The 26,153-nt window shown below is 46.2% G+C and overlaps 1 protein-coding gene and 1 long non-coding RNA gene across 2 annotated transcripts in view; one reads left to right on the top strand and one right to left on the bottom strand.

Annotated features, from left to right (window-relative positions):
• Positions 1–8,774: 8,774 nt before the first annotated feature.
• Positions 8,775–12,403, top strand: LOC129735966 (uncharacterized). Its single transcript, XR_008732005.1, has 2 exons — positions 8,775–10,577; positions 10,648–12,403. It is a non-coding gene; the product is annotated as an uncharacterized LOC129735966 (long non-coding RNA).
• RSU1 (Ras suppressor protein 1) overlaps positions 12,179–26,153 on the bottom strand; it is a 110,207-nt gene continuing 96,232 nt past the window's right edge. Inside the window, exon 9 of the mRNA XM_055708921.1 lies at positions 12,179–12,651. Coding sequence (XP_055564896.1) covers positions 12,549–12,651 — 103 coding nt within the window. The 3' untranslated portion in view covers positions 12,179–12,548. The remainder of the gene's footprint in view (positions 12,652–26,153) is intronic.

Below are 26,153 nucleotides of genomic sequence, written 5' to 3'. Positions count from 1 at the left end.
TTCCCCATTTTTTTCCAGAATTTTGTAGAATGGTCAAGCTTCAGAGAATGAAAGAAATCCAGATCCAAACCTACCTTGACTCAGACACTCTAATTGTGCTGCTTTGACTTCTCCTCCTTGGTTTATTTGCTAATCTCTGCACCAGATCTGCTCTGCAGAATTACTCATATTCTGAACTGCACTCAGCCACCACAGCCCACCTGGTTTAGTGTGTGCACCCAAATGGCAACCCTGAAATGTAATGGCAGCTCATATCTGAGTTTACTTACGTTTGCATTTTCTGTAGCCCACCTGCACATGCAGAAGGGGATGTCACTTCACAGGCTGCCTGAAAGGGGAATTGTGACCGATGGAAACAAGAATGCAGGACGCATACCAGAATACCAAATGTTAGATGAAAGCATTTTGCACTACTCAGAAGCAGTTTAGCATAATTTGTTCTGAAGGAAAGTTCACAAGAACTCCACCAGCTTTTCAGTCTTATTTGAAATTGTGAGGGACAAGCTCTGTGAAATAAGGGCAGGCATTCCTGCTATGGTGTCATTAGCCCTTTTCAGACACCCATGTAAGAGGCCTGGCTTTCAGAAAGGTGGAAGTACTGGGTTTTTCCACAGACAGAAGGAGATTTGTTTTGAGGAGCCCTCAGCCCCCAGCCCTTGCAGCAGGGCAAGTGGCGAGAGGCAGTGGCAGTGGCAGGGAGGGCACCCACCAGCGCAGGCTGCTCGGCTGCCCCAGTGCCCTGTCCTGACCCTGAAGGTTTGCTCCTCTTCATGACGTCTTGATGATGCACTCAGGTGCACCTGCCTTCACCCACTTCCTTGAGAAGTTTGACGCTTCGCCCTCAGTTTCCTATACTCTTTCTTTTTGGAGTGCTGCCACTTGACTCCCAGAAGCCAGGCTGAAGACCAGCAGCTGAGCCTCCTCTCTTGGCTGGTAGTGCTGAAGCAGAAAATACTGACTGAACGAGGGTGGCTCCAAACACAACCTAAGCGTTTCCTCCTCAATTGCACTTACGTTTTTTGAGCATCGATGCTACAGATTAAAATACAGCTTCCATCCTCCCAGGACAGCCACCAGACAACTTGGGAGGCAGGAAGAGGAATGTAGGGAGCCTTGTCAGATGAAAAACACTAAGCCATGAAGCACTGCAAATGTGCTTTGCTCTTTGTCAACAGTTTTGCACCCAAAACAGGTCTGAAGGCTAATATCTGGACGATGATCTTGTGTGGCACCATCAGTCACTTTTCAGCTTAAATTCTGGGTAACCCTTATTACAGCTCCTGCACTGGCTGTCTCCATCTCTTTTAGTGTAACGTCATGCTTAAGCAAATCGAGCTACTGAAAGACCTTGGAGATAGGAGTTGTGATCAGTGTTTCAGAATCTGAGCCAAATTTTATTTGTTTTCCTGGTAGGAAATGTCTGCCATGGCATCTGTAACCAGGAGAACAGGCCTGAGTGACAAAGGAGATTAATTTTCTTCTTTTAAAGGGTGAATAAAAGGAAAAAGACATTAAGTAAAGACAAGGTAGAAAAATGGTTGATTTGAGAGGCATAATAGATGTGTGATCTTCTTAATAATCCCACAGAAACTGATTATGTCAGTTTACAACTAGTTTAAGGCAAAACTAAAAAAAAAATGATAAGGCTGCAGTCATAACCATCACTTTAAAGGGAGATTATTCATATTATATTACAGGGAGCAGTGAATTACTATAAAGCTTTCCTCATGTCTGCATTGCTGCAGTTACTCCCAATTACTGTCACTCAGTCTTGTAAGGGATTTCTTGCCGCTGTGTTTGCGCCAGCAGCCTCCCTCTGCGGGTCAGCACCAGAGCCCTGGGCAGCCGCAGAGCTGGGTAGCGCTTCCCACGTGCCGCTGGCCACCCCAGCTTGCTGCTGCTGCCCTGGCGTTGCTATTTTTTGGAGCAGGGCTTGGCTGGCCCACCAGACAGGCTTTGCACAGGTGGGGATATGCAAAGAGAGGTCGACCCCATCTCCTGTCACCGCTATCACCGGCTGCATCCAGCCTCTCCTTCATTTGCCCTCCGCCTAATTCCAGCTCTGTCCTTTTGGGTGTTGACCCATGCCAGGGGGCTCAGTGGAGTGCAGGGAAGCCGTCCCTGCACCACCCCTCATCCCCCGGAGAGCGGCAGGCGGCACCGAAATCTCCGTTACGTGTGCTTACGCTTAATCCTGGCCAGAAGCGAGCTGCCTGCCCCTGCAAGCCTTGTGTTTGTGAGAAGGTGCCAGCTCAGTAGCAGCTCCCCGGGGTCGGGCTGGGCTCCCCCAGCGCAGGCTGCTAATCACCCGCTCTTGTCATGGCTTTTTCCTCCCCTTCCCCCGTTGCTGCGTTGAGGAGCTCCTATTAACCTGGCTGATTTGAAGACTGTCAAAAAAGTGCCTTGAGACTCATCCAATTATTCACCCTGTTATATCTCTTCCAGCATCCAAAAGCCATGGGAAAGGGAGAAGGCGCAGCCGGAGGCCTGAGGCCAGCTTTCCTCTGTGATCGTTCCAGCTCGCCTCTCTGAAGGCTCGAGCTCACAGGGGCGCAAAGCCCTTCACCCCTTGTGTCACACCACGAATGGCTCCGGCGCCCTGAGCCCAGCCCAGGTGCCCACGTGCTGGTGCTGGCGGTGGCCCTGGCCACTGGCCGACCTTTGCAGCCCTCCTGCCGCAGCACAGGCTCACCTGCTTGCAGCCTCAGCCCCCTGCCCGGTGCCAGGGCACCTGCACCCCCTCCCCATCTGGCGCACCTCCAGCATGTGCCGGTGACACCCCGGTGCTGCGTTACCTCGGCTAGGCAAGGCGTCTCAGAAACTGGGAGTAATGCACCGTGTAACTGCGAAGAATTACTGTGGAAATGCAATTATTTTTTTGTTGTTTTCATCTGTATCTGCCATATCATGACTGAAAACAGACTCATGCTTTTGGAAAGGAAGTAAAACTCACTCCTCTCTTCATTTTTTGTCTTTTTCTTTGAAACTCCAGATCCTCATTCCCCGGACGGCCTCCTTTGGTTCTGGGAAGATCTGGGCATTGATGGGACAGAAGCAGCTTGGTCCATCCTTCCCTTCCATATTCAGACTTTTAATGAAGGCCTCTTACTAATGACAGTAAAACACCAAAACCCAAGCACTTGCCATAATTGGAGGATTTTTTTGCACTTATGAGTGTGACTGCCTCGGTAAGGACTGTTCCTAAGAAGCATGTGGCACCGATGTGATGTGATTTACCTGGCTGCTCCTGCTGCTGGTGACAGAAGTGCTTTTCTATGCTCTGGTGCTGGAGCCTGTTTTTTGAGGTTTGCTCAGGGACAGAGGGCAGGAGGAAGCCCCCTGGTTCGGTGAGGTTTGGTGTGCAGCATGCACAGCCAGCGCTGCCCACTGTGTGCCCACCGGCCCCAGCCGCTGCCTCCCCTGAGAGGGCACCCTAGAAATGGCTGCTCAGCCACACAGGCCCGAGGGGGACAAGTGCAAGGAAAGGTGGAGTCACAGAGCCGACAGCTTGACTCAGTGGAGAGACCCACTGGCCGGTCCTGAGGCCCTGGCGCAGCACCTTCCCGCTGGCTAAATTGATTTCTTCAATGCTTTTATTGAAGGCAGGAGATACTGCCTGCTGCCATCGAAACACTGCTCAAGCTGGGTGGTCTTGTGTTAACCTCACAACCACCAGCTCAGGAAGTAAGAAATCCTTGTGGATCCAGGCATCATCTGCCTCTCAGTGCCTGGATGCTCCTGGGGACTGAAGTCAAACCTCCCACAAACCCTGGCAAAGAGCTGAGGCCACCCAGCCCCCAGGCCCGGTGTGCAGGACATGCAGTCCTGCCCTCGGGGCTGAGCACCGGCTCTCACTGGCACCATTTGCTGGGGCACATTACCTGTGACTTGCGGTTCTCAACTCTGATTTTCCCTGTTGAAGTCCTGGAGGGAGCACCAAGGCTCTGCTCTGGCTCTGGCGCTGGCTCTGGCTCTGGCCCGTCTGTCCTGGCTGGCTGGACACGGGGGGAGGCTGAGGGATAACGTGGCATGGGGACACTCCTACAAAAGCCACCTGTATACAGCACCAAGCGTCACTGCGCAGCAGAGAAGAGCTCTTGCCCCCAGCTGTGCTCTTCGAAGGTGAGCTGGGTTCAGCAGTGCTCACCTCCTGATGTACGTTTTTGCAGGATTTGTCTTTTACCTTTAATTTCCCAAGAGGGCTTGTGAGTTTCACAAGCACCCACCGAGTCTTGGGGTCCTTCTCTTCCCTCCAATCCCTATCCCAAACCAAACATTCTCCCTCTACCCGTCATCCCCAGAAGTCCTTAGCACCCAGCAAGCTTTTCCCTACATCTAACCCCCTACACCTGCAGTGTTATCCCACTCTTGCTTTCCTCAGGGTCCCCTGGTCACCCTTCTGCCTTGCAAGATCCCAGGCTGTTAAGTAAATGGGGGGGGGGAGCCAGGCTGGGATTTTCAGAGGTGCTGGGTTTCCAGTGACACCTCATAGGTATTCAGGCCACCCTCCTCCTTGCTGACGAGCCTCGTCTACAGAGTTTTCCTGCATAAAAAACTGCATATGTCAGAGAGGAAAGACAAATGACGATAGCAATAATGTGGAAGAACATCCTCTGAACATCTGAGAGGGCTGAATTCATGAACCACTTTTATCAAGGCGTACAAGAGGCACTTAAATAGTAGCTGCTGCTTATAAATAATATTGGTATGTTAAATACGCACATATTTTCACAGTTTTATAAAGTGAGTGTTCTCTGTTTGCTTTCAACTGGAAATCATAAAGTAAAAATCAATGAGCTTATAGCAAGCTTATATTATAGTCCTTGAAGAGTCAACTGACTCTATAAAAATGACTGTTTTCTAACGAAGATATCATTAATTGGATTGAGTTAGCAAAGTTTAAGTGCCTTGTCATATTTTGATTGCTATGCAGTGCTGGAGCTTATTGATTTTATAGAACAGCCTGTAGATAAATGTAATGATTAATTTCATTTGGTCTACAAGAACAGAAAACTTCTATGCAGAACTGGATGCACTATTTTATGTTTTGTAACTGCCTGTACCTCACAGGAGCGTGGCTCTGGCTGTGAAGCTATGACAGGTGGCCTGGCCTTCCCTAATTTATTTACTCGGAAGAAATTCCTTTTTCCTCCCAAACTCATGGGGTTGTTTCTCCCCTCTTTCGTTTCAAGGGCTTTGGGGGGATTATTTTTCAATCTTTATTTCTTGGGTGGGGTGGGTGTTTCTGTTTTCTTGCTGAAAAAGGAATGGTGGTGAACTTTTATTCTGTGTTTGTTTGCAGAGCTGTCAGCTGCCGCTCCAAAACCCTTGTGGACCCACTTCTAGGTCAGGGCTTGCCTCTGGGATGGAGAAGTTGGCTCCAGGCCCCCAGTGCGGAGTCCTGCTCGTCCCAAGGGGCCCCGCGTACTCCCCTGCTCTGCCCCAATGCCTCCCACCCGTGGCAGCTAGGGGCTCTCCCGGAGGAAGGAGCAGAGGAGCACCGCTGCCGGGGCCTGCCCTCGTGGGCTTCCCGCTGCCCCCCAAATCCAGCCCCGCGGGGATGGCCAGGCTGGCTGCCGGGGGTCTGACTGCCCCACGAACGGGGCAAGCCAGGGCTGTGATCCTCATCGCACACATCCCAACAGAGCTGTGCTCCGTGTGGAGCCCGGGAGCTGGTTTTCCCGAGGCTCTGGGGTTATTTTTAGCCTTTGCACTTGGTGCCGCATGGCTGCCTCTGAATTACTTGGTTTCTTAATTGGAGGAGTCGATGTAAAAGCAAAGTGAGGGGAAAGGAAATACCAGCAGCCTCACTGGGGACACCCTGCCGAGCCTGGGGGTGACGGTTGTGCTCGCTCTGAACCGTCTCAGCACATTTTTGTACCAGCAACACGAGCAATTGAAAGGATTGCAGGCCTTCACTTTTGCTCGGCCGGCGTTTGCCTCGCTCGGTGTTCTAATTGTGTTATGGCGCCCGCTGCTGGCAAAGGCGGCGAACTGCACCGGCCATTCCTCCCAACCCGCAGGCAGCGCAGAGCTGCTGGCAATTAAGTTCCAAGCTACACACTGCCGGCAAGTTACCTGAATTTAAATCAAAGTTTGGATTTTTATGTTTGCCCTCAGAACGGATTAGTATTGAATTCCTGATCTACAAGGGGTTTAATGCGCCTCTGGATATCACCAGCAGAGCAGAAATCTTTTAGTAGCTTAAGTCGACCTGAAACTAAGACGGGGAAGTCACTTGGTACGGGCTGGATGGCAGCTGCTAACAGCCTACCCCAGGAGGTACCCGCGCACCTCATTCCTCTGAACCGGCGCTCTCTTCTGCTCCAAACACAGATGCTCATTTCTGTGTGATTTTGCACGACAGGTGTGGTTGAGCAGCTACCTAAAATAAAATAGCTGGATCGATAGGAGAACAAATACATGGCAGCTGAGGGTGCTCAAACCAGGCCACCAACAGTATGGTTTCTAGAACTAAGCCCTCTGAGGGGGTAGTTGACAAGGTCACCAGTTCTCCACGTCACTGCTGTGATCTTACATCCTAAACCATGTGGCTGGAGGGAAAAAACCACCCAGTATGAAGCTAAAACCTACGCTCCCACTGGCAGCCTGAGCCATCCACATCCCAGCGCACATCCCAGCCTTGGTGGCACTGCCCTTCCTCCAGCGGTGCCCCGGGCTGCAGGACCGAGCCTCAGGTGAACCCTTCGGCTCTGCTCCCCTCTGGCTGCCCCTGGGCAAGGTGCTGCCGTGCCCAGCCCCACGGGTGGCTCCCTTTGGTCCTGGGGAGCGCTGCCGGCCGAACTCGGGGTGGCCCCAGTGGGTGGGGGGTTGGCACGTGAGGATGACAGTGGCAGGAGGTGTCCCCGCTCCTCAGGCTCTGCCTGGCAATAGCTCAGTGCTGCTGGGAAACCCACTGTCACCAGCCCGAGATTTCCATGCCAGCAAAGCGAAGGTTATCAGAACCACGAGAAGCACAGCATCACCCAGACTCAGGCAGAGGGCAAGCCCCCCCCGAGGGCCTGTAGGACACCAGCGCTTGCAGAGGGCACCCCATTTAAACGCTCACTGGAACAGCGGGGCTATTCTGTCCGGTGCTTGCACGCCACCATCCGCAGGCACGAATCACTCCAGGCTGGAGGGTGCAGCTCCATGCCAGGCTCGCCCCCCTGCCAGCACCCAGCTGGCCACTGCCATGCTCCCCACTCCTCCTCCTCACGCTGGTGGCTGCCCTGGCACCGGGGCCATTTGAAACATTACCCTGAATAACCGAGATGTCAGGAAAATTGTGAAGCTAATCTCTGCCTGGGGTCAGCACCACTCGGCTGGGCACCAGCTGCGTGCTTGGGGCGGCCGGTGGCGGAGAAGCAGGGCACAGCAGGCAGAGAGGCTCCCGCCAGCGGCAAGGGAGCCAAGGTGAGGAGCCAGTGCCACGGCAAAACTGCCCTCCCTGGTGCTTTGCCCCCGATCACACCTCGTCGCTGAAGCTGCCTCCAAACACGTCTATCACACTGCAGGGGTGACTACCGCAGCTGGCATTCGCATGATTACCATGCTTCTCGATCTAAAAATACAGTTAAAATGTTGCTCTTGAGATATATTGTAAAAATGTCAATTTTAAGGGCTTTTTCACCATAGGGAAACAGTTCCTGGCGAGCTGTAATTCAGTTCCTGCTCCAAGGGGGACAGGGACAGTGGTGCCTGCATGCGGCACTCACAGGTGAGCTGGAAGGGGAGGCGGGAGCTCGGCTGTGCCAAAGGCACCGGCTTCGGTGGCAGTGCTGGATGGAAACCAGCCACAGATACTTATAAATCACTGTGCTTTACAGGCAAATGACTTCTCCTTAGATCAGAGGAAACAAAGTGCCTAGGAGGGGAAGACAATCTAACTTTTGGGAGGTTATCATGGTTTTGTCCCAGAACATCTGCCAGCCCCAGCGTCAGTGCGAGGCAACAAACACATGGCACGAATCTCGGAGTATAAAAGATGTGTCATTGCAAGAAGGAGTAGGAGGAAAATAAAGCAAGTTGACAGCTGACATCCTGTGCCATAATCCTAGAAATTGTTAATATTTACAAAATTAACAACTAATATAACTGATGACAATCTCACTCCTCCTAGTTGTCATGTGGATATTAACAGTTACCACCCGCTCCAAACTGGAAATATTACCCGTCTCCGGAGCTCCTGCTGCTCAGCACGCGTGGGGATGGCGCAGACTCACCCTCCCAGCTCTCCTACCAGCACCAAGCCGTGAGCCAGCGCAGAGCACCCCAGCCTTGCTGGGGCTGGAAACGCCTCCTGACCGCACTCTGCTCCCTGGGAGGGAGCAGGGGTCTGGCAGAGCAGAGGGAAACTTCTCCCTGTCCTCCGAGAGCCCAGCACTTGGCACGGCGTACTGCAGCATGGTGGGGCGTAGGCCCGGAGCAGGAGGATGGAGAGGGTACGCAGTGCCTGAGGGAGGAGAGGCGAGGGCCATGCTGGCTCAGATTGTACCTCCAAACAAGCTGCCATTTCAGGAGAAATGCCCATGCTGCTGGTCTGATTTGCCAGCTGTAAGGCTGGCAGCTAACTGATGAACAGATGCTACAGTGTCATTTCCTTAATAGGAAAGACCTGGCTAAACCCAAAATAAAGATGCTTGAATACCAGTGACTCCATGGGAAACATATTTCCAGACCAACAATCATAAAAAGGTGAAGCTTTTAGAATCGCAGTGTTGTTGCCCACATCTTTTCTAAATAAGAAAGAGAATAACAGCAGTGCCCAGTTCTCAGAGCTGAGGTTTTTTGGTTGTGGGTTTTTTTTTTTAAAAAAAACACCTGTTACTTGTCCTTCACGACTGCAGGAGGCAATACAGGGTTAACAGGCACTGTAAGTACAAGAAAACTGTGGCTGGTGCCTGCGTATGTGGGATTTCTGGCTTCATTTTGCCCCATCCTTATCAAGGAGCATTAATTCCCCAGGCAACTCTTTGCACAGGCACAGCATATTGGTCTTACAGTAATTGTAAAAAGTTTTCTTTGTCAGGGTGCACTGTATGCAAAAAAATCATCAAACTCTTTCCAGTTCATCATATGCAAAATTGAAACAGACAATTGCATCATCATTTTCAAAGAGCTCCCAGGTGCTGGAAAGCTGTAGAAAGCAAATTTTCTTCTCACAGGAATAATTTTCTCCTCTTGAAGTGGCATGTTGTTGGCTGTAAAAGAGGTTGGCCCAAAGAGGCAACCTGAATGAGTGACTGCGAATGCATGGATGGCAAAAAAGTCCTTTTCAAGGCACCCTGAGACCAGAGATCTCATAGTTCACCAGGCCAGTGAAACAATATTGACCAGAGGAGCAAACAGCTGCCTCTACAGAGCTCCGTGCTGCAGGTGGCATAACACAACTGCTCACCTCGCGCAGCGCCCAAGGGCTCACTGGAAAGGGCCTTGGTTTGATGGATCCTCTGGAGAAAGGATCTTGGGGAGCATCAGAGTGACCATCACGAGCTGTGATGCTCATTAATTGGTTCACCACAGTAGGCCACAGCAGTTCCTTTCTTTTAAGTACAATGGGGAAATAAATGTGACCCAATAAAATGAAACAAGTTGTTTTTCAATATTAAAAAAGCAATGACTCCAGAGAACAGATACATAAAATCATCAAACTCACACTGAAACTGTTGTGTTGTTTTCTCTAAGAAGCTGGTACCTTTTTAAAAACACCAAAACATTAGTGTCTTACATCCTAGATCGTTTGCTTTCCTTCCCCATGTCTTTTATTCTGTCCTGAGCCTCTGAAGAGCACTCCTTTCCCTCCCATTTTGTTTTCTGTTTGTAAAGCTTTATACATTTCATTTTTTCAAGATCTTCTCAGATCATCATCTTATTTTTTCATCTTTCTTTTCAAGAAACTTCTTTTTTCCTCCATTTGCCACCATCTTCAGTATAATACTGCTCCCTTTAGGATTTCTTTTATCCTTATCATCTTTATGCCTTTCACTTCTTCTTCCCCAGACCCTTCATACTTGCTTTTGCTTGTCAAAACTGTGTTTTGTCCTCCTTCATGGGGGAAGAAGTGGGAAGGTTGGGTGGATTTTTTTGCTATGAACACCCAGAAATGCTCCAATCAATACTTCGAAACCCTGCAGAGGAGAGCTTGCACGAGTCTTTCAACACTTTCAAAATTTGCAACAGCAGTTAATGGAATTCTGACTAATGCTTGAAAATCGGCAGCTTATTTTAAAGCAGTGCTGTAGCTTCCCACCAGTAATATTATCAGGCCTTCCCCAACAAGCTCTTATTTTTACATTTGAGACTCTACCCCATGCTTTGAAACCCTTGTAGCCCTGCAGCAACTTCTCTCTTCCTAAACCCCAAGACGCAGAGCAGGTGGCGGAGGCAGCCGCAGAGAGCACCCGGATGCCTTTAGCTCTGGCTGAATTCACTGTTCACATCCAGCGAGAGCCGCACGGCTACCCCGCTCGAGCAAACCATGCCCAGGTGTGCCCAGGGGAGATTTCAGGATGGCAGCAAATCCAGTTTAGCTGGAAGTGAGTGTACATAAAACATCTTCAAGCCTGAAAGTAGGGGTCTAGCCATGGCTGCAGACATCTGCTAGGACAGCGGTGGCTCAGCCCCGTGGGCACTGCCATCCTCGAGGGCTGGGGTAGCATCCAGTGCCAGCAAAGGGTACTGGGGGAAGAATCCAGAGCCTCTTCACCCCTTACCAATAGATGTGCCCTTGCTGTTTATTTTGTTCCTAAAGGAATTTGCAGTAGCAGTTTGGGGATCTTCTAACATTTCACTGACAGGGGCTTTTTGTAGCACGATCATTGTCTTCAGGTGCCCTCACATGTTCATGCCTACCCTAGATTTAATGGTGTTCATTCCAGCTGCGGGGCCAGTTTTCACTATTAAGTTCCTAACATGCACGTAACATACTGCCTCCACGGGCCTGTTTCAGTTGGACCTGTTCCCCTAGACAGACCACATAAGAGGTCTGGAAAATCCCCTGCAGAGCTTGCAACAGATAGAATTGACTGTTCCTGACAAGCCTACCATTTTTACTGTTTTCCATCTGCCTACCAAGACTGCCTCATTCTTCTGAAGTACTAAAGACCACTTAAAATGAGTCTAAAGCTTGATGCCAACTTCCTAGCCCTGCTTGCCAATTCAAAAAATCTGTTGCAAAATACACGTCAATACATTTATTCCCAGACTAAGGCAACCATGTATTACTTAAATGCTGGGGTAATCCTAAATGCAATTGAAAGGCTGGTGCTGATAACAAAAGTCTTCAGATACAAAATGGCCTTTCTAGAAAGTACACCTAGCATGAGATATTTAAAACCTTTTCTTCTCTGATTGAACACAACAGGCCTGTTTCGGCAGTCTGGGCATACTTCCTGGCTTGCTGTCCAGATGGCAGTCAAAACTCAGAAACGGGTTGCTCAGGTATGAAATTCATGGAATTGGAAATCAAGGGCAGGAAGGTCCCAACAGGAGCGATTGAGGTATGAGTATCTGTTCTTGCTCCTTGAGTTTCCCGGTTACCTTTTGCTCTGCTAAGGCTAAAATTGTTTGGAAACCACTGTCTGTAGATTTTAGGTTTTTCTTCTCCACTGGTAAGACCTGAAGCTATTTGAGATGTTAAACAATTTGTGACTTCTCAGCTTGGTTGTGGTGCCAGCTTTGTACAGATAAATATAGAACCTGTGGCATTTTCAAAAGCCGTTTGGAATAGCTCTTCAATACAAGCACCTTCAGCAGAGATTAAATACATTATTTGGGTTTTCTGCCCAAAAAGCACTTAAAAAATTGGCAGAAATACCGTTTTCTTCAAATGACAAAGTTCTCTTCCTCCAAACTGAGCAAACTGAGGCTGGCAATTGGCAGCTCTTTACAAAGACTTTTTTTTTTTTTTTCTTCTCTCTCTCCCTTCCCGTACTCCTTGATTTCAAAATAACCTTCAAGGCAAAAAAGCAGGACACAGCAATATAAAAAAGAAATACAAACTGATTAAAATGTTTCACTCCTTGAACAGAATGCTTTACATCTTAACTAACTTGTATCAGATAAAACGCTATCACATTCCTAACACAAGACATTAATACATTGCAGGAAGCAGAACCACATATGTTCCTCAAGAAATGCGCTATTCAGAAGTTCTACTGAAAGAAGTGAAACACAATACAAATAAAGAGCTTTATTAAAATCACTTGGAATATTATATGAAATTTAATATTGTATAATATAGGTGCAACCCCCCTGATATTAACAGGATGTGATACATGTGAAGAAAGGACATTAATATACATATAAATAGAAAAGCTAAAATGTGTTTGACAGTGCTATATTAAATGGCTACATAAATGTGACCACAATTAAGAGAATATGTATTTTTGTATTCTTTAAGCAGGATTTTCTGAAGCAGTATACATAGTAAATTGGTTTTACCTCTAGTGTCTGCTTTCTTATGAGTAACAGGAGATGCGTAGGAATATTATAGGCACATGCAAAAGCAATGTAAAAGATATAAAAACAGAGGCAGAACCAGGGACTTATTTGTTCTTGGCTGCCAGAGGCTTACGGCTGATCTTCTTTGACTTGTCATTGTTCTTCTTTGGAGGTTCAGGATTCGCCTGCATGTGTCTGCCATACAGACTGCAAGGAAATGAGACAGATATTTGTGATACAACCATTAAACACAGGCTTTTATTCTGCAGCATGTTAAACAATGCATCTAGTTACTAGAAATAAAAAAAAAAGGAAGGTCATATTTATTTTGTTTCAACACTGAATTTTCTATTGGATCTCATGCTGCAGTCATTAGTATTACATTTTTCTCGACTTATCCGGAGAGTAACATGGGGAAGAGCAGGCCTTCGCAAGAGCAGCGAAGGAGCAAGCCATTTTGCCTTCAGAAACTAGCAACCTTTATTGCACAGTTATGGGATTAAGGCTTAAAAGGCTGCAAGGATGTGTATTCAAGCCGACAATGACAAAAATTGGGTTGAACTGGAGAGATAGAGTGCCCGCTTAGAGCTAAGTGAGCATCATCCCTAACCAGAAAACCCAAGGGCTTGATAATGTGACAGAGAGCAATGGTGTCACACCCGCCTTCGCTGCTCACACATGATTGATAGTACTGGGACAGCTACCAACACATCAATGCCACATTAGTAAGTACCTCTGATTAAATGTTGACAAAGTATCTTACAATTAAGATGGCTAGCATTCACAGCGAAGCTAAATAGACTACATGGCTGAGAGGATCTTGCTAAATATCACATAGTAATTAATAGATAATTTATGAGTAATCCTGATTAAACTAAATTAAAAACCTACCCAAAATACACACAGCTCAAACTTAACTCCCCTTATTGACATAAAGTGCTTTTTGAAGACGGGCTTTGTGGGGGCGTCAGTGTATCTAGAAAGGAACCGAGACAAGCTTTGTGCCTGCTCATTCAGCTGTATGATCACTGGCAATGCTGACACCGACACTGAAATCCCTCTAAAGCTGTCCCCCTGCCAATCCTTCAGGTCAGTGCTGGTGAGTGCCCGCCCCAATCCCGTACTACACTGCCGCCAGTCAGGTCAGATGCTAACTTCTACCACTTGATAGGAATTCTGCTACTGCAGAAGGTAACAGCACCAGTTCCCACAACAGCCTTCCCTGTGTAACTGCACCTCCACCTTTTGGTGAACTCTGCCAAGAAACAGGACAGATCAGGGGCCTGGGGTTGAGAAACTCTGAGTCTTCCTAGAACTGCCTCTTGATGTGTCAAAATTTGGGTGAGTAGCTGCCAGCACTGTTGCCACAGAACCTGGGTCCTGCATTTTCATGTGTCTGGGGCACACAGAAGGACCCAGCTGCTGCATACAAGCTGCGCTGGTCCATCACACGCACCCTCACGTGGGTTCTCCCTTGCTGCAGTCTTTGTATGGAGCTTGCATGTCCGTCCTGCCCTTGCTGCAAACAAGAACCAGGCACAAATCCTTTTGCTACTTTCGCTTAGTCAAGTCAGGACAGACTTAGTTACTCATGATAGGCTGTTGTTTATCCAGAAAGCACGACCTGATGTACAGTTCTGCAGTGGGTATTACCCTGAGCAGGTATCTCAGAGATAAAGTGACTCTTTATTTACAGTGACGACTTTTGCTTTGCTGTCTGAAACTGATTTCAGCAGAGGATGGGCCCTCCTTCTTCTACAGTGCCTGGCGGACTACGCAGTCAACTGTACATAAGAGACATTGAACAAAGATCCAAACAGAATTACTCTTGAATTACTGTGCTATAAGGCATGGCCATGGAGGGTCTATTTATGTCAGATACAGAGACATTTTAGCTAAAACATACATTGCTTTCTACAGCTTCCTGAGGAGGGGAAATGGAGAGGGAAATGTTGAGCTTTTCTCCTTGGGATCCAGTGAGAGGATGCGAGGGAATGGTTCAAAGCTGCACCAGGGGAGGTTTAGACTGGGACATTAGGAAGCATTTCTTTACTGAGAGGGGGGTCAAACACTGGAACAGGCTTCCTAGAGAGGTGGTCGATGCCCCAAGCCTGTCACTGTTTAAGAGACATTTGGAGAATGCCCTTAATAATGTGCTTTAACTTGGTCAGCCCTGAATTGGACTAGATGATTGCTGTAGGCTGCTTCCAACAGCAGTGTGAGGTGGCATGGTGTTTATTTTATTCTACTCTGTGTCAGAAGGTTAAAAGCTACCGCCTGCTCCGAGTTCTGTTTTGCTGTATCTGGAAGATACTCCAGCTATGGGGTTCTTGGATGGCAGAATAAGATCAGAGCTTCTTGTAGGGTGGGGTGGAGAAGCAGCACTCGCTTTTACCTCCCCAGCAGCTGCAGTTTAACATGATGCTGCTAAGCAGGCTGCTGTCAAGGTGCACTGCACCCAAAACAGCCTTGCTCAAGGAAAATACAACTGTAAACTACGACATCACTTCACCTTACTGAAATGTTATGTGTGCCATCACCTCCTGTCAACAAGGGATCAGATGCCATTTCCTGATGAATGCAGAGAGCCCTGACCCTCTGCGATAACTGCATGCTTACTGTTAGCTACAATACACATATTTTTCTTTTTTCGTAAGAGATAAAGCCACAACAGCACAAGGCTATATTTTATCAAAGTACACAGCATGCATACTAATCAGATATCCATCCTAAATAACTGTCCTGTTTTGGAAGGCGTTAAGTGAGTTGAGGGACAGAAGATATGGAAGGAGATCTTTCGGTATCAGGAAATACTGTCATTGTGGAAGAGCACAGAAGTGCCAGTCAAGGAGGCTGTCCCATCAGAAACAGATCCAGGGTAGAAAGTCAGGGAACAAGCAGCATGTTGTTCTCAACGATATGCAGCACAGCATTTGAATCACTCTCAGCAATGATTTTGTAACTTGGAGAAGTTAGCAACAGAGAAGTGGAAATGTATGCTCAAATCTGTGAGCACCATTAGTTAAATACTAAATTAATATTCAAGTTGGGTTTTGGCTCTAGAGAAATACTGCTATGTTGGACTAGAATGTAAGTTTTTTTCATATAATAAGAAAGTCTCCATTTGGGACTTTAAGCGCTGAATTAACAGACAATCCACTGATCCACTGTATCTGAGCACAAAAAAAACCTCATGGATGGGAACAGAAGTCCCCTGTCACTGTCCTGTTTTCCACCTCCTGCCGCCCCATCACTCCTTTGTCCTGTTAGTGTCAACCCAAAGAGAACTGTAACAGCTTTAGTAGTTTTCAGGTGTTACATACCCTTTTTTTGCTCAGTTTTTTTGCACTTTTTTGCTTGGGAAAATTTACATGACTTTCTCAGATGACACTAGCAGCATTCATTCTGCCTCTCATTCCTTGCTTTCTCAGTGCAAATGTTCAAGTTTGTGGACTGGCAGTGCTCAGATCAGTGAACAACTTCTGAAGTGAAAGGGTATGGTGAGAATTCTACTGACTACATAACTGCTTTTGAAGAAACTGAATGTTGAACGTATTGAATGAACTTCAGAGTTCTGGTGAGGTCTACTTGGGCAACACCTTTTGACTGCGAAACGAGGTCCAGTGGCCACTGCACGCATTAAGCAGTAAAAATCCTAGCTGACCTGTGGTTTTGGTAGCAGTTCTTCTTTGATATTTGCTCCTTACAATATTCAGTGCTATTGCTGCTCCAGCAGTTCCCTCCACCCCATGCAAATACATTAGCAGTAGTGGATGTGCGTGAGTTGCAGGCATCTGCAGTACTTTTACATTCCTTTTACTTACTCTCATGTCCAACCACTTCTATCAACACATGCACAGTAGTTTCATCCAGGAAAATAATTATCAGGTTTGAAATAAATCAAATATATCTACTTAGGTTTCTCTGGCAACATTTCAAGGAAGTTTCAGCTGCACACTGCTATCTCAACTGAAGATAAGTGCTTTACAATCTATCACAGTAGTCTGCTACGCAAAGAGCAAGGATCAGGCGTATTTAGATTATACAAGCCTTCACAGACAGGGACTCTCTTGTGTTTGCACACATCAAGCACAAGGAGACATATGGTGTCACAACAACATTTAAATACAATAATGACTGCGATAATGCCTCTGGGACAGAATTTGCCTTCTGTTACACTAGGGAAAAGAGAATTCACAATTTTCAATGAACTTCTGGTACAACAACAGACACCACTTTTACAGCTCCCATGGAAAAAAAAAAAAAACACATCAGAAAATAAATAAATAAATAATTATAAAAAAGAAACAGGAGAAAAAGCCTAATGGAACTGATCTGCACAGAGAAGCAACTATCTGAATTATATGATAACCTATAATCCTTTATATGTAATAGATGTGGAGTTTACATATATAGTCCTTAATGATTTTGATACCTACTGGAAGGATACAACCACAGAAACTACAGCTTGCATGTCACCGTCTGTCAGCCAAGCTGTACTAACTGTGTACACGCTTTTTGCTCTGGCATCACTGCAAAGTCAAACATGTTAGGCAGAGACACTCACACACCATCCTCAGCAGAGGTCAGCTTAAGACATGCACACAGACGGTTATACAGCTCAGCTGATGGATGGTAATGGACTAGGAGATGGCACCTTGACATACATGCCTGCATGACCAGACACTTAGCAAAGGCAGATGGTCTCCACGAACAAAGAAAGGAATACCGAGGTAGATTGTGGCTACTGTTTCAAGGCAGACTTGTGAGGTAAGTGCCGACAATATATTCATGGCAGCACCTTCGCACTGGGTACTTTGGAATATCACCTGCTCACAGGGCTGGTGTAGCTGTGCGTAGGACACTACACACAGTTCGCAGACCAAAACCTCAGCTGAAAAATGAAATCTGGAGTGCAAATAAATATTTGAGATGTTTGCAGCAACAGTCAGAAGCTAGTAGTTATAACCACAGCTCACAAACTGCTGAACCTTTGTAGACTTAGCAACTACAGTATTGCATGCAGCCTTGTCATTATGTTAAAGTGAAAGAGGAAAGAAATGCAAGACGCAAAATGCAGAAAGCCCTTAGGCGAGTTGCTTTTGTTCCTTGTATATATTTTTCAAAGCAAGTATCTCCCATGAACAGAATTGTTTCTTTGTATGCAAATATAAGCATGAACAAAATCTCCCTGCATTCTCTATCTGCCCCACTGGAAGTAACAAATGTGAGCACTATGGCTGCTGCAGCAAAACTAACAATATCAAGTGAGAAAGATGCTCATTAAACTTCATCATTCTGTCTACTTTAATGATGCTTTTACTTAATAAAAATTCCCTGAGCAGTTGCAAGGATATTAGGCAAGGTCTTTGGTTATGTATCAGGGGTCTGAGCTGTCACTAGCAAGCATGCAGTTCAGGAGGGGCATTCCCAGGAGGAAAGAGTGAATACAGCTTTCTTGTAATAAATTCAGAGTGAATCAATAACCACAGCCTGCCACATTACTTAAGCATTTAGGAAAGTAGGTGATCCTTCTAAATTAAACTACAAATTGCTAAATGTTGCAATTTACAGCATAAGATCAGGTACAGAGCCTTATAACTTGAAAGCACACAGTCTTGCTACCAAAATCTTTGAATGTAAAAAAGAACCACAGTTAAAATTTATGAAGTCCAAAAGAGCCACTTTCAAAACCCACCTTCAGCACAATTGCCTCCAATTTTTTCTCTCTTGTACAACAAAACACTCACTAGCTGAAGGCTACATGCTCCCAGAGATGAAAACAGTGAACTTGTGTAAGCTAGTGAATTAAAGTATTTGATGCACATGCTGATTTTCTGGAGTTTAAGCACTTTGAAAGAGGATTTCAAGAATGAACCATAAAAAATACAGCGCTCTCACTTTATGTCTGCAATAGACCTACAGGGTGAGTACTCAGTACGAAAAGAACACGCACAGTTAAATACAATTCTGGAGATACCACCTCCAGGTATGTCTGATAATCTGAGAAACAAAGGTGAAACATTCCAGGACTGCTCACTTTTCCAACAGTTCAAGCTCAGGTTCATGTGGGTATTTAATGCTCAGATGCTGCTTCCAATGTATTTGCAGTGACCTCAACAGCACGGTCCCCAGCCCCAGCTGCTGAAGCAGGAGAGAGGAAAGGCTGAATCAATGGCAGTATCACTAGAGACCCCTGAAAGAAGTGCTTGCAGGACTGATACGTGCTGGCTAGCCTGTATTAGTTACAATTCTCCAGCACTTACTGCAAGATGCTTTTGCCCTGGCAGTTTTTGCATAGCCTATTGGTGCTCTGGTGTCTCCTCTGAGCTACTGAGACTGGCCTTTGTTCCCCTGGGAGCTGCTAATGTGTCACCTCCTCAAACCACATCTCCCAGGAAGAGGACAGATACTGGGATTTAATTTGCCAGTAATGTACCAATAAGAAAAATAGTGGGGGTTAAAATTACTTTGCAAATACCACATTATTTTGGTAGTTTACCAATAACTTTTTTTATCCTCTGTGACATAAGTCAGATGATTTAAATTAAGAGGAACAGTACATGGGTAAGTGAAACCAGTTATCTGTTTTCCTTGTACACTTGGATGGCAAGCTACAGTTTTAGGATTCTTAATAAAGAAGAACAGACCAGAGTGACTCATTTTATCCAGCTAATTTTTTTGCCCCTTGTTTGCGAGTGCTCTGAAAGCAGATGGCAGCAGTGTCAGAGACGTTCACCATCTGAAGCTCTCTGCAAGTTTCTTCAAAAAAACTCAGCTTTGGCCTGTCATCTGCCTGCATACCAGCTCACTGCTCACGCTCCAAAATGGAAGCGGCGCTGGCTGGCCGAAGGGGCAGGCGCTGGCAGTGCTGCATGCCTGCGCCGCTGCAAGAGCCTCTGGGCTACTAAACCTGCAGCTCTTCATGTGTTGTAAAACTGCTCCGGTATTTTTAGGTCTGTAACAGTTTGTCTTCCTGTATTGCCCACTCACACTCTGGTATGCCTAATATTTCAGATTGCCCAAATCTCCACACACCACAGCCCAGCCCCAAGACACTCCGAAGTACAACAACATGTTATATTTTCCTGTTCCACCCACCCCACTCATCTTCATAACCCAAAGTTCCTGCAGAGTTTGCCCTGGCATCCCCTTTCCTAATCCCAAGTTCTGCATTTCAGCTTTCAAAGAGACTTTCTGCATCACCAGAAATCCCTAACCACCTCAAGTGCTCTCTGGGATCTTCAACCCCAGAAGCATTCTGCAGGGAAACTGATCACATCTTCCCATCTTGGTTTAGCTTTTTTTTTTTTTTTTTTTTTTTTTTTTTTGTAGCTAGTGTCTTTTTTCGAAGGCTGAATTAGATAAGAACGAGAGGATTCAGTACAGGTGGAAAGCTAGGTCTCCAAGCCCATGTTGCGGTCTGTGGAGATCTGGCTAATGAAGCCAGTGGAGCAGAGAGCTTTTTGGGTGACCAAATACAAGGGTCTGCTGTGAGGTGCTTAGTCGCTATACTCTGTTACACATCTTCACCCATTTTCACAGTGGACAGTAGGTAGCTAGCTGACACTCACGTTTAGATATTTTAAAATGCTAGATGAAGTCCACCCAAAGCAACCACTCCCTCTCCATCCCCACTTTGCACGCTCTCACAAGCTGTTAGCTACCTTACGTTATAGACTCTGCTGAGTCATGCAGTCCAACACTGACTTTCTGAAAATTCCTGCCTAAAACCACTCCAAAACTAAATAAGAAAAAAAACCTGTTCTGCCAAAACTGTGCTGGAGCTCACTGTCTCAGCGACTGTGTAGAACATGCATCCTCCAAAATAAGCCCACCCATCCCATGTTTCCTACTGGCCGCTTCACCATTCAGTTCCCCAACAGAGCTCTCTTCTGCCAGATCCCTCAAGCCCAGGCTCTCCCCTCTACATTTGCTGTCCCATATACCTGAAGAAGATAAAAACTCAACCTCTATGTGCCATGTTTCCTACCCTCTTTCCCTACAGGTTACTGTCAGAGATGGCCCCTGACCAGATGGACCTCTGGCCAGAGCTCAGGAGCTCCCTGTGGTGCTCCTCACAACAGCATCATCAGCCTTGCCGCAATAACTCGGCAGCCCAAACACAGCAGTTAGAAAGGGAATACAGTTCAGTTGGATGTACAAGGAGACACCTCGGGGCAGACATGTCTGTGTGGGTAGATTTAGCCAAGGTAAATATGATATACAAACACCTGCTCTCCTACAGGACTGGCAATTGCTGGATAATTCTAATTCTGCCAGACATGTCCACTCTTAAACTGGTTAATTTATTCCCTGCTTCTTTGAACTCACCATCTTGCATGTTAAGAAGAACTATTTTTTTTTTTTCCCAGAAAGGAATTCCAAGCAGGTGTTAGGCATTTCTTTAATTAATACACAGTAATAAAAGAAAGTCTTCTTATATTCTCTGAGGCTAGCAGCCTTTTGAAGCAAGTACTTTAAATGTGATCCTTGTTAGGGGAGCACAGTCGGAAGCTCATAGAAACCTAGCAAAAAAAAAAAAAAAAAGTCTTTTTTAAAGGAAAATGTACAGACCAAGATTTGCAAAACTGGCTAATTTTTGCATATCCAACTTGAAAGATCTTAGAAGAAATGTGGCTTTTGGCAGGGAGGGTTTTGAAAGCACACGGAACACCAGTATCTGCTTTCTAAAAGTCAGACCTATCTAATGCTCAGGGAGCCTAGCACTGAAAATTCCAGCTGTGTTACAAAGCCAGAGACACACACACAAGAGGGGCCTCCACGGAACTCATGAAGACGGAAAGGAGAGGATGTGCTTATGTTTATTTCTTTAAAAACAGAAACAAACACAAATTCAGATTTCATCTAGAGAATCTATTATGCTGATAAAACAACCCCCAGCTAGCCCAGTATAATGAGACAGCAGCCTGAGAGCACCAGGGAGAGAACAATTCCTTTCTGCACCTGCATAGTCCTAGCAAATTATCTCAATCATGAAGAATTTCTCACCTGGGACTTGCATCTTCAAGCACATCCAGAAGGGCTGATCTCCCTTCTCGTGCTCCATTTCAAATGGACTGGTGAGTGTTTCAGCCTACAAGTGCAGACCAGTCCCTGGATCCAACCCAGGCACAGAGAAACGTCATCGGTCAGAACCTGAAGTCCTCATGGCTGAGAATTCCCACAGACTGCAATGGAGTATTTTCCCCCTTGTTTTATTTTCAGAGATCAAACGGTGCTTTCCCTCTTACATATGACTAGAAAAAACAATTTAGTGCCAGATACAAGCATCAGCTGTAAACTCTGAGGGCTGAGGTATCCACTAGAATAAATTACATCTTCCACCTAATGAAGCAAAACAAATTAAGAGCCACAAAATCTACACGAGCTGGCTCAGCTTCTTTGGCAGAAGCCAACACAGGTGGCTGCAGAGAAGAATGCACCAGCAAGAAGCAAAAAGACCATTCAAGTGAGAAAGAAGTGTGTTCTGTTTACTGAAGTCATCTGTATCATCATAACCCTTATCTTTATGTATTTGAAATTCCATGAGCATGCAGTAGATAAATCCACAGCCTGCTCCATTTCACCAAACCATGCTGTTGGCACCATGTTCAGGGCTACCTGCCCACTCTCAAAATAAACCCCGGACGGGCAGCGAACACGGTGCACAAACATACCGACATGCAGCACAGATACCTTCCTGGAGCCAGCTGAGCACAGCCATCTTCATTCTTACGTTATTTCAGTGTTGTTGTCTACATGGAGTCCTTTGGGCTTAAGTAAACCAGTGTTCATTTTCCTTTTTCAACGCTACGCTAAGGGGCTTGCTGCTGAGATAAATCCCCTTACATAATCTTTATTATTGACGTACTACATGCATTTTGCCGGGCACCTAATTAACATTAAAGGAAAGGAAAACTGAGGGTAAAAATAGCTAAGTGCAAGCCAAGGAACTTTCCTTAAGTTATTCTATGTCTGGCAGGTATGTATTTCTTTTCCAGTAACTAGACAAAGTGTACCAAAAAAATGTATAGACAGGACTCTGGGGAAATACTGATACTCAGAGTCTCTTTTTTTCTCTCTTTTTTTTTTTTAAGCAAAAGTGTCTGAGTTAGAGCCTGCCCTGCTGCACACTGATGACCGATTTCACTCGCAGTAGCAGCGAGCACATTCTGGGGACCCCAATTCTCCACACGCAGGGTTTATATAGCTGCCCTGCTCTGCTGGGCTGGCTCCCATGCCTCTCCCAGGGCTCTGACCTTCGTCATCCCTATCGGCCACGGGGCCAGACACCTAACTGCTCCTCAAAACAGACACAAAGACTGAACAGTGACAAGGGACACAGTGACATGGTGGGGAGCTCCAACCAACCTAACTCCCCTGAATCGCCACTCCCGAGACCCTCAAAGGTGAAGGACTAAGCCCCAGTTCCACCACACAACCCACTGCCATGAGCCAACACAAGAAACTCTTTCTGGAAGGCTGTGCCAGCTCTGGGGACCATTGTGTAAGGGGGGCATAACTGTGGGATGCTTAGGGGGAGACTTGGGATTGAGCAGAAGTATTTAAGGATTATACAGGATCTATGAGGTGTTTAGGGGAAGGACCAAGAGAGTGGAAGGGAGGGATCAACGTGGACGGCAGAGAAAAAGCGCAGGAAAATGGAAAGAGGATCAGGTGGGGAATAAATGAGGCCAATGGTGTGCAAGCAGGAGGGTGGTCAGCTTACTTGCTTGGCTAAGCTCTGAGCCAGATCACTTCCACTTTGTCCTACCTAAACCCTGTTTCTAACTGTTTTCTGTGTGAGTGTGCTCCCTGTTCGGACAGCATGCGTCACAACGTGCATGCATGACTCATCAGCAAAGTTCAACCCAGACTAGCTGGTCACGAGGATGGACCGAGCCCTGGGTACCAGAGAGACCAAGGGTCTGAGTCCAGCCCTCAGGGAGGCTGAGGGGCTGTAGGCTGGTAAGGCTGGGTCTGGGGGCCGGATACTTCAAACATCAAAATTTGGGAGCCAGGTACCAGAGGGATCCCTGACAGGGATTTCCCTGAACGTGGATTCCTAGAAACGCAGTCTGGCTGGTTTGTCCTCTCTGTGTTTATGTGGCCACCTCTCTCACCTGTCTTCCTGCCATGCTAATTTGTGGTTAGCCTTGCTACTGGCAGGGTGCGGGAACAGGGGTACGGAGCAGCTGCTCGCTGCTGTCAGTGGAGGAATACTCTGGCTCTTCCAGCTCACTGGATTTAGCTGCTTAAGAGCACTACCAGGAAAAAGGTAAAGAAATGAGGAAACTCACTTCACCTTTTTCACAGAAAGGACCACATCTGAAATGCTACACATCACAGACAATCCAGTTTCACCCAGTCACCTAAGTCAGCTTATGTTGGAGTCTGGAGTCTTTCCAGAAAGGCTGTTCCAGGGGAGCCTTCTTGGATTCAATTTTTGAACACACATAACAGGTCAATGCAAACACTGAGATTTGCCACCTTCCTCATGAAATCTCTTTCCAGTTCCCAAATACAGCCCTTTCAAGTACCCCTGGCCAAAACTGGCACAAACAGGCCAACAATGTCAATCTTGCAGACACTCTGATGAGTTGCGCTCAGACAGGTCCACATGCATGCAAAGGAGAAAGGAGTTTCAAAGCCAATTTCAAATTAATTGTCACCATTCATGTTAAAATGCTGGAATTTTGAAAGCCAGAGACTTCATTATGGAAGCAAAAAAATACAATGGTTTTCCAGTTATATATCTACTGTTGAAGACCAAAGATGGTCACACAGATGCCATGTAATAAAATGATACAGACTATTCACCTCATTTTCCAGCCAGTTTTGAACAAAACATTGCAGCATTAATATTTGGCAAACAATTACTGGGTTTTAAGCAAATCTTTGGCACTTTCCCATGGCTTTTACCATGCCAACAAAGCTGTTCCAGAATAATTTCAGGTGGGACCTATGTTATGTGGCAGCCAATAATCTTTATGGTAGCACTGCAATGAAAATGTCGCTTACTGTAATGAGCGGAGATCATAAGTTAAGCCCCCAGCTACCTTTCTACTATTTTTCATTACAGTCTTTCTGGGTTTGCTATGCTTCAGGAGTACTCAGGGAATTACACCAAATTAGGCTTACTAGTCAGCTCTTCATTACTCAGACCACACTGAAACTGAGCAATCAGCAACCTGAACCAGCTCCTGAGGTTACACAAGACACTAACATTTGTTTGAATATTTACCATTTCTTCTTTAGCTTGTCCTCTTTCTTAAAGCTCTGTTCTGTAAAACAAACTTGCCTATAGTTGGAGGCAGTTCTGAAACAACAGGAAAACCACAATTTTTTTTTTCACATCATTAACACCCTGAGCAAAGGTTTGGGCTTCCTTTCATCTACCAGAAACCAACTGGATATACTCATGCTTTCCTGACAGCAGGATTTTTCCTAGATTTGTGTTCCATAATGCTGCATGAGCTGGGTGAGACAAGAAGTCTCACCGTGTGAATCCTTGTCCGCACTCCACTGCAGATTTTTACATTGGCTTCCTGCCCTCTTGCAAAGCAAGAAGCTGACCACCCCTTTGGAAAACAGCAATTATGCTGACATCAGTAAGTTCTGATGTCATCCAATCCACACAACTTCCCAAGTTGCTCCCAGCGTCTTTCAAGGCCCACAGTGTGAAGAACATAGAGCCTTTACAAAGGCTTTCTTCTCTCCTGACGTCTGTCAAGATGCAATGGCAACATGGTATCAGCCTGATATTGGTTTCGACAAAATCAATACAATTTTTGCTTCTGATTTCAGTGAGTGCAAGGTTTGGCCTTTAATGTCATACAATCAGATCGCAATCACACCTGACAACTGAAAATCCACTAGTGCACACCACGCAGCACAGGCTATCCCATGAGATGGGTCTCATCATAGTCTTCTTGGAAATCACCTGCATTTCTTATTTCAGCTCCCTCCTGACCAGAGTGACTTGGGAGGCATAAAGACCTTTAGATTACTTAAGAATTACAACAGAGGTTTCATAATAATTTGTGTTGTAATTAGTGTTAGCAACTGAGGTGTATCTTGGAAAGTGTGCAAAAACAAACACGGCTTTACGATGTCAATCAAAGAGTGTATTCTTTATTATTTAAATCATCTACACACGGCCACTTATTATCCATGCAAGCAAACAGGCAAACTGCACTTGCAGTACAGCTCGCAAGCCCCAAACTGTACAACAACATACGAACAACATCTAGGCTATGAACACCAGAGTGAAAATTACATCTTTTCATCAAGTACTATTAATAGCTAGGGCCAATGAGTCACTCTGTAAACTTCTTAATGCACACATTAACCAAAATAGTTTCTCTTACAGGGAAGATGGGATTATGCATACCAATATGATCTGGTTTTGCTGAACATCTTTTTGTCATAGGTAGGCAGCACGCATCCTAAACTACTGGTGCTTACATACACACGTGAGTTAGAGGAACAAATATGGAACTTTTACTTAAAAGGACAAGAACTAGTTAACTCGTTCATCAGACATTTGCAAAAGGCACCCACAGAAGCCTTCAAGAGTGATGCAAAATAAACCAGTGATTCCACCTGCTTCTGGGCAAAAGGAAAAGGAACATGGAGTTGAAACCACTTGCACGGAATTGGTCTAAGTTCCACAGTAGCAACAAAGGCAGAAAAAGTGCAACAAC

This window comes from Falco cherrug, chromosome 4, assembly GCF_023634085.1.
Source record: "Falco cherrug isolate bFalChe1 chromosome 4, bFalChe1.pri, whole genome shotgun sequence".
Classification (NCBI taxonomy): domain Eukaryota; kingdom Metazoa; phylum Chordata; class Aves; order Falconiformes; family Falconidae; genus Falco; species Falco cherrug.
This window is presented reverse-complemented; position numbering and strand designations above follow the sequence as displayed.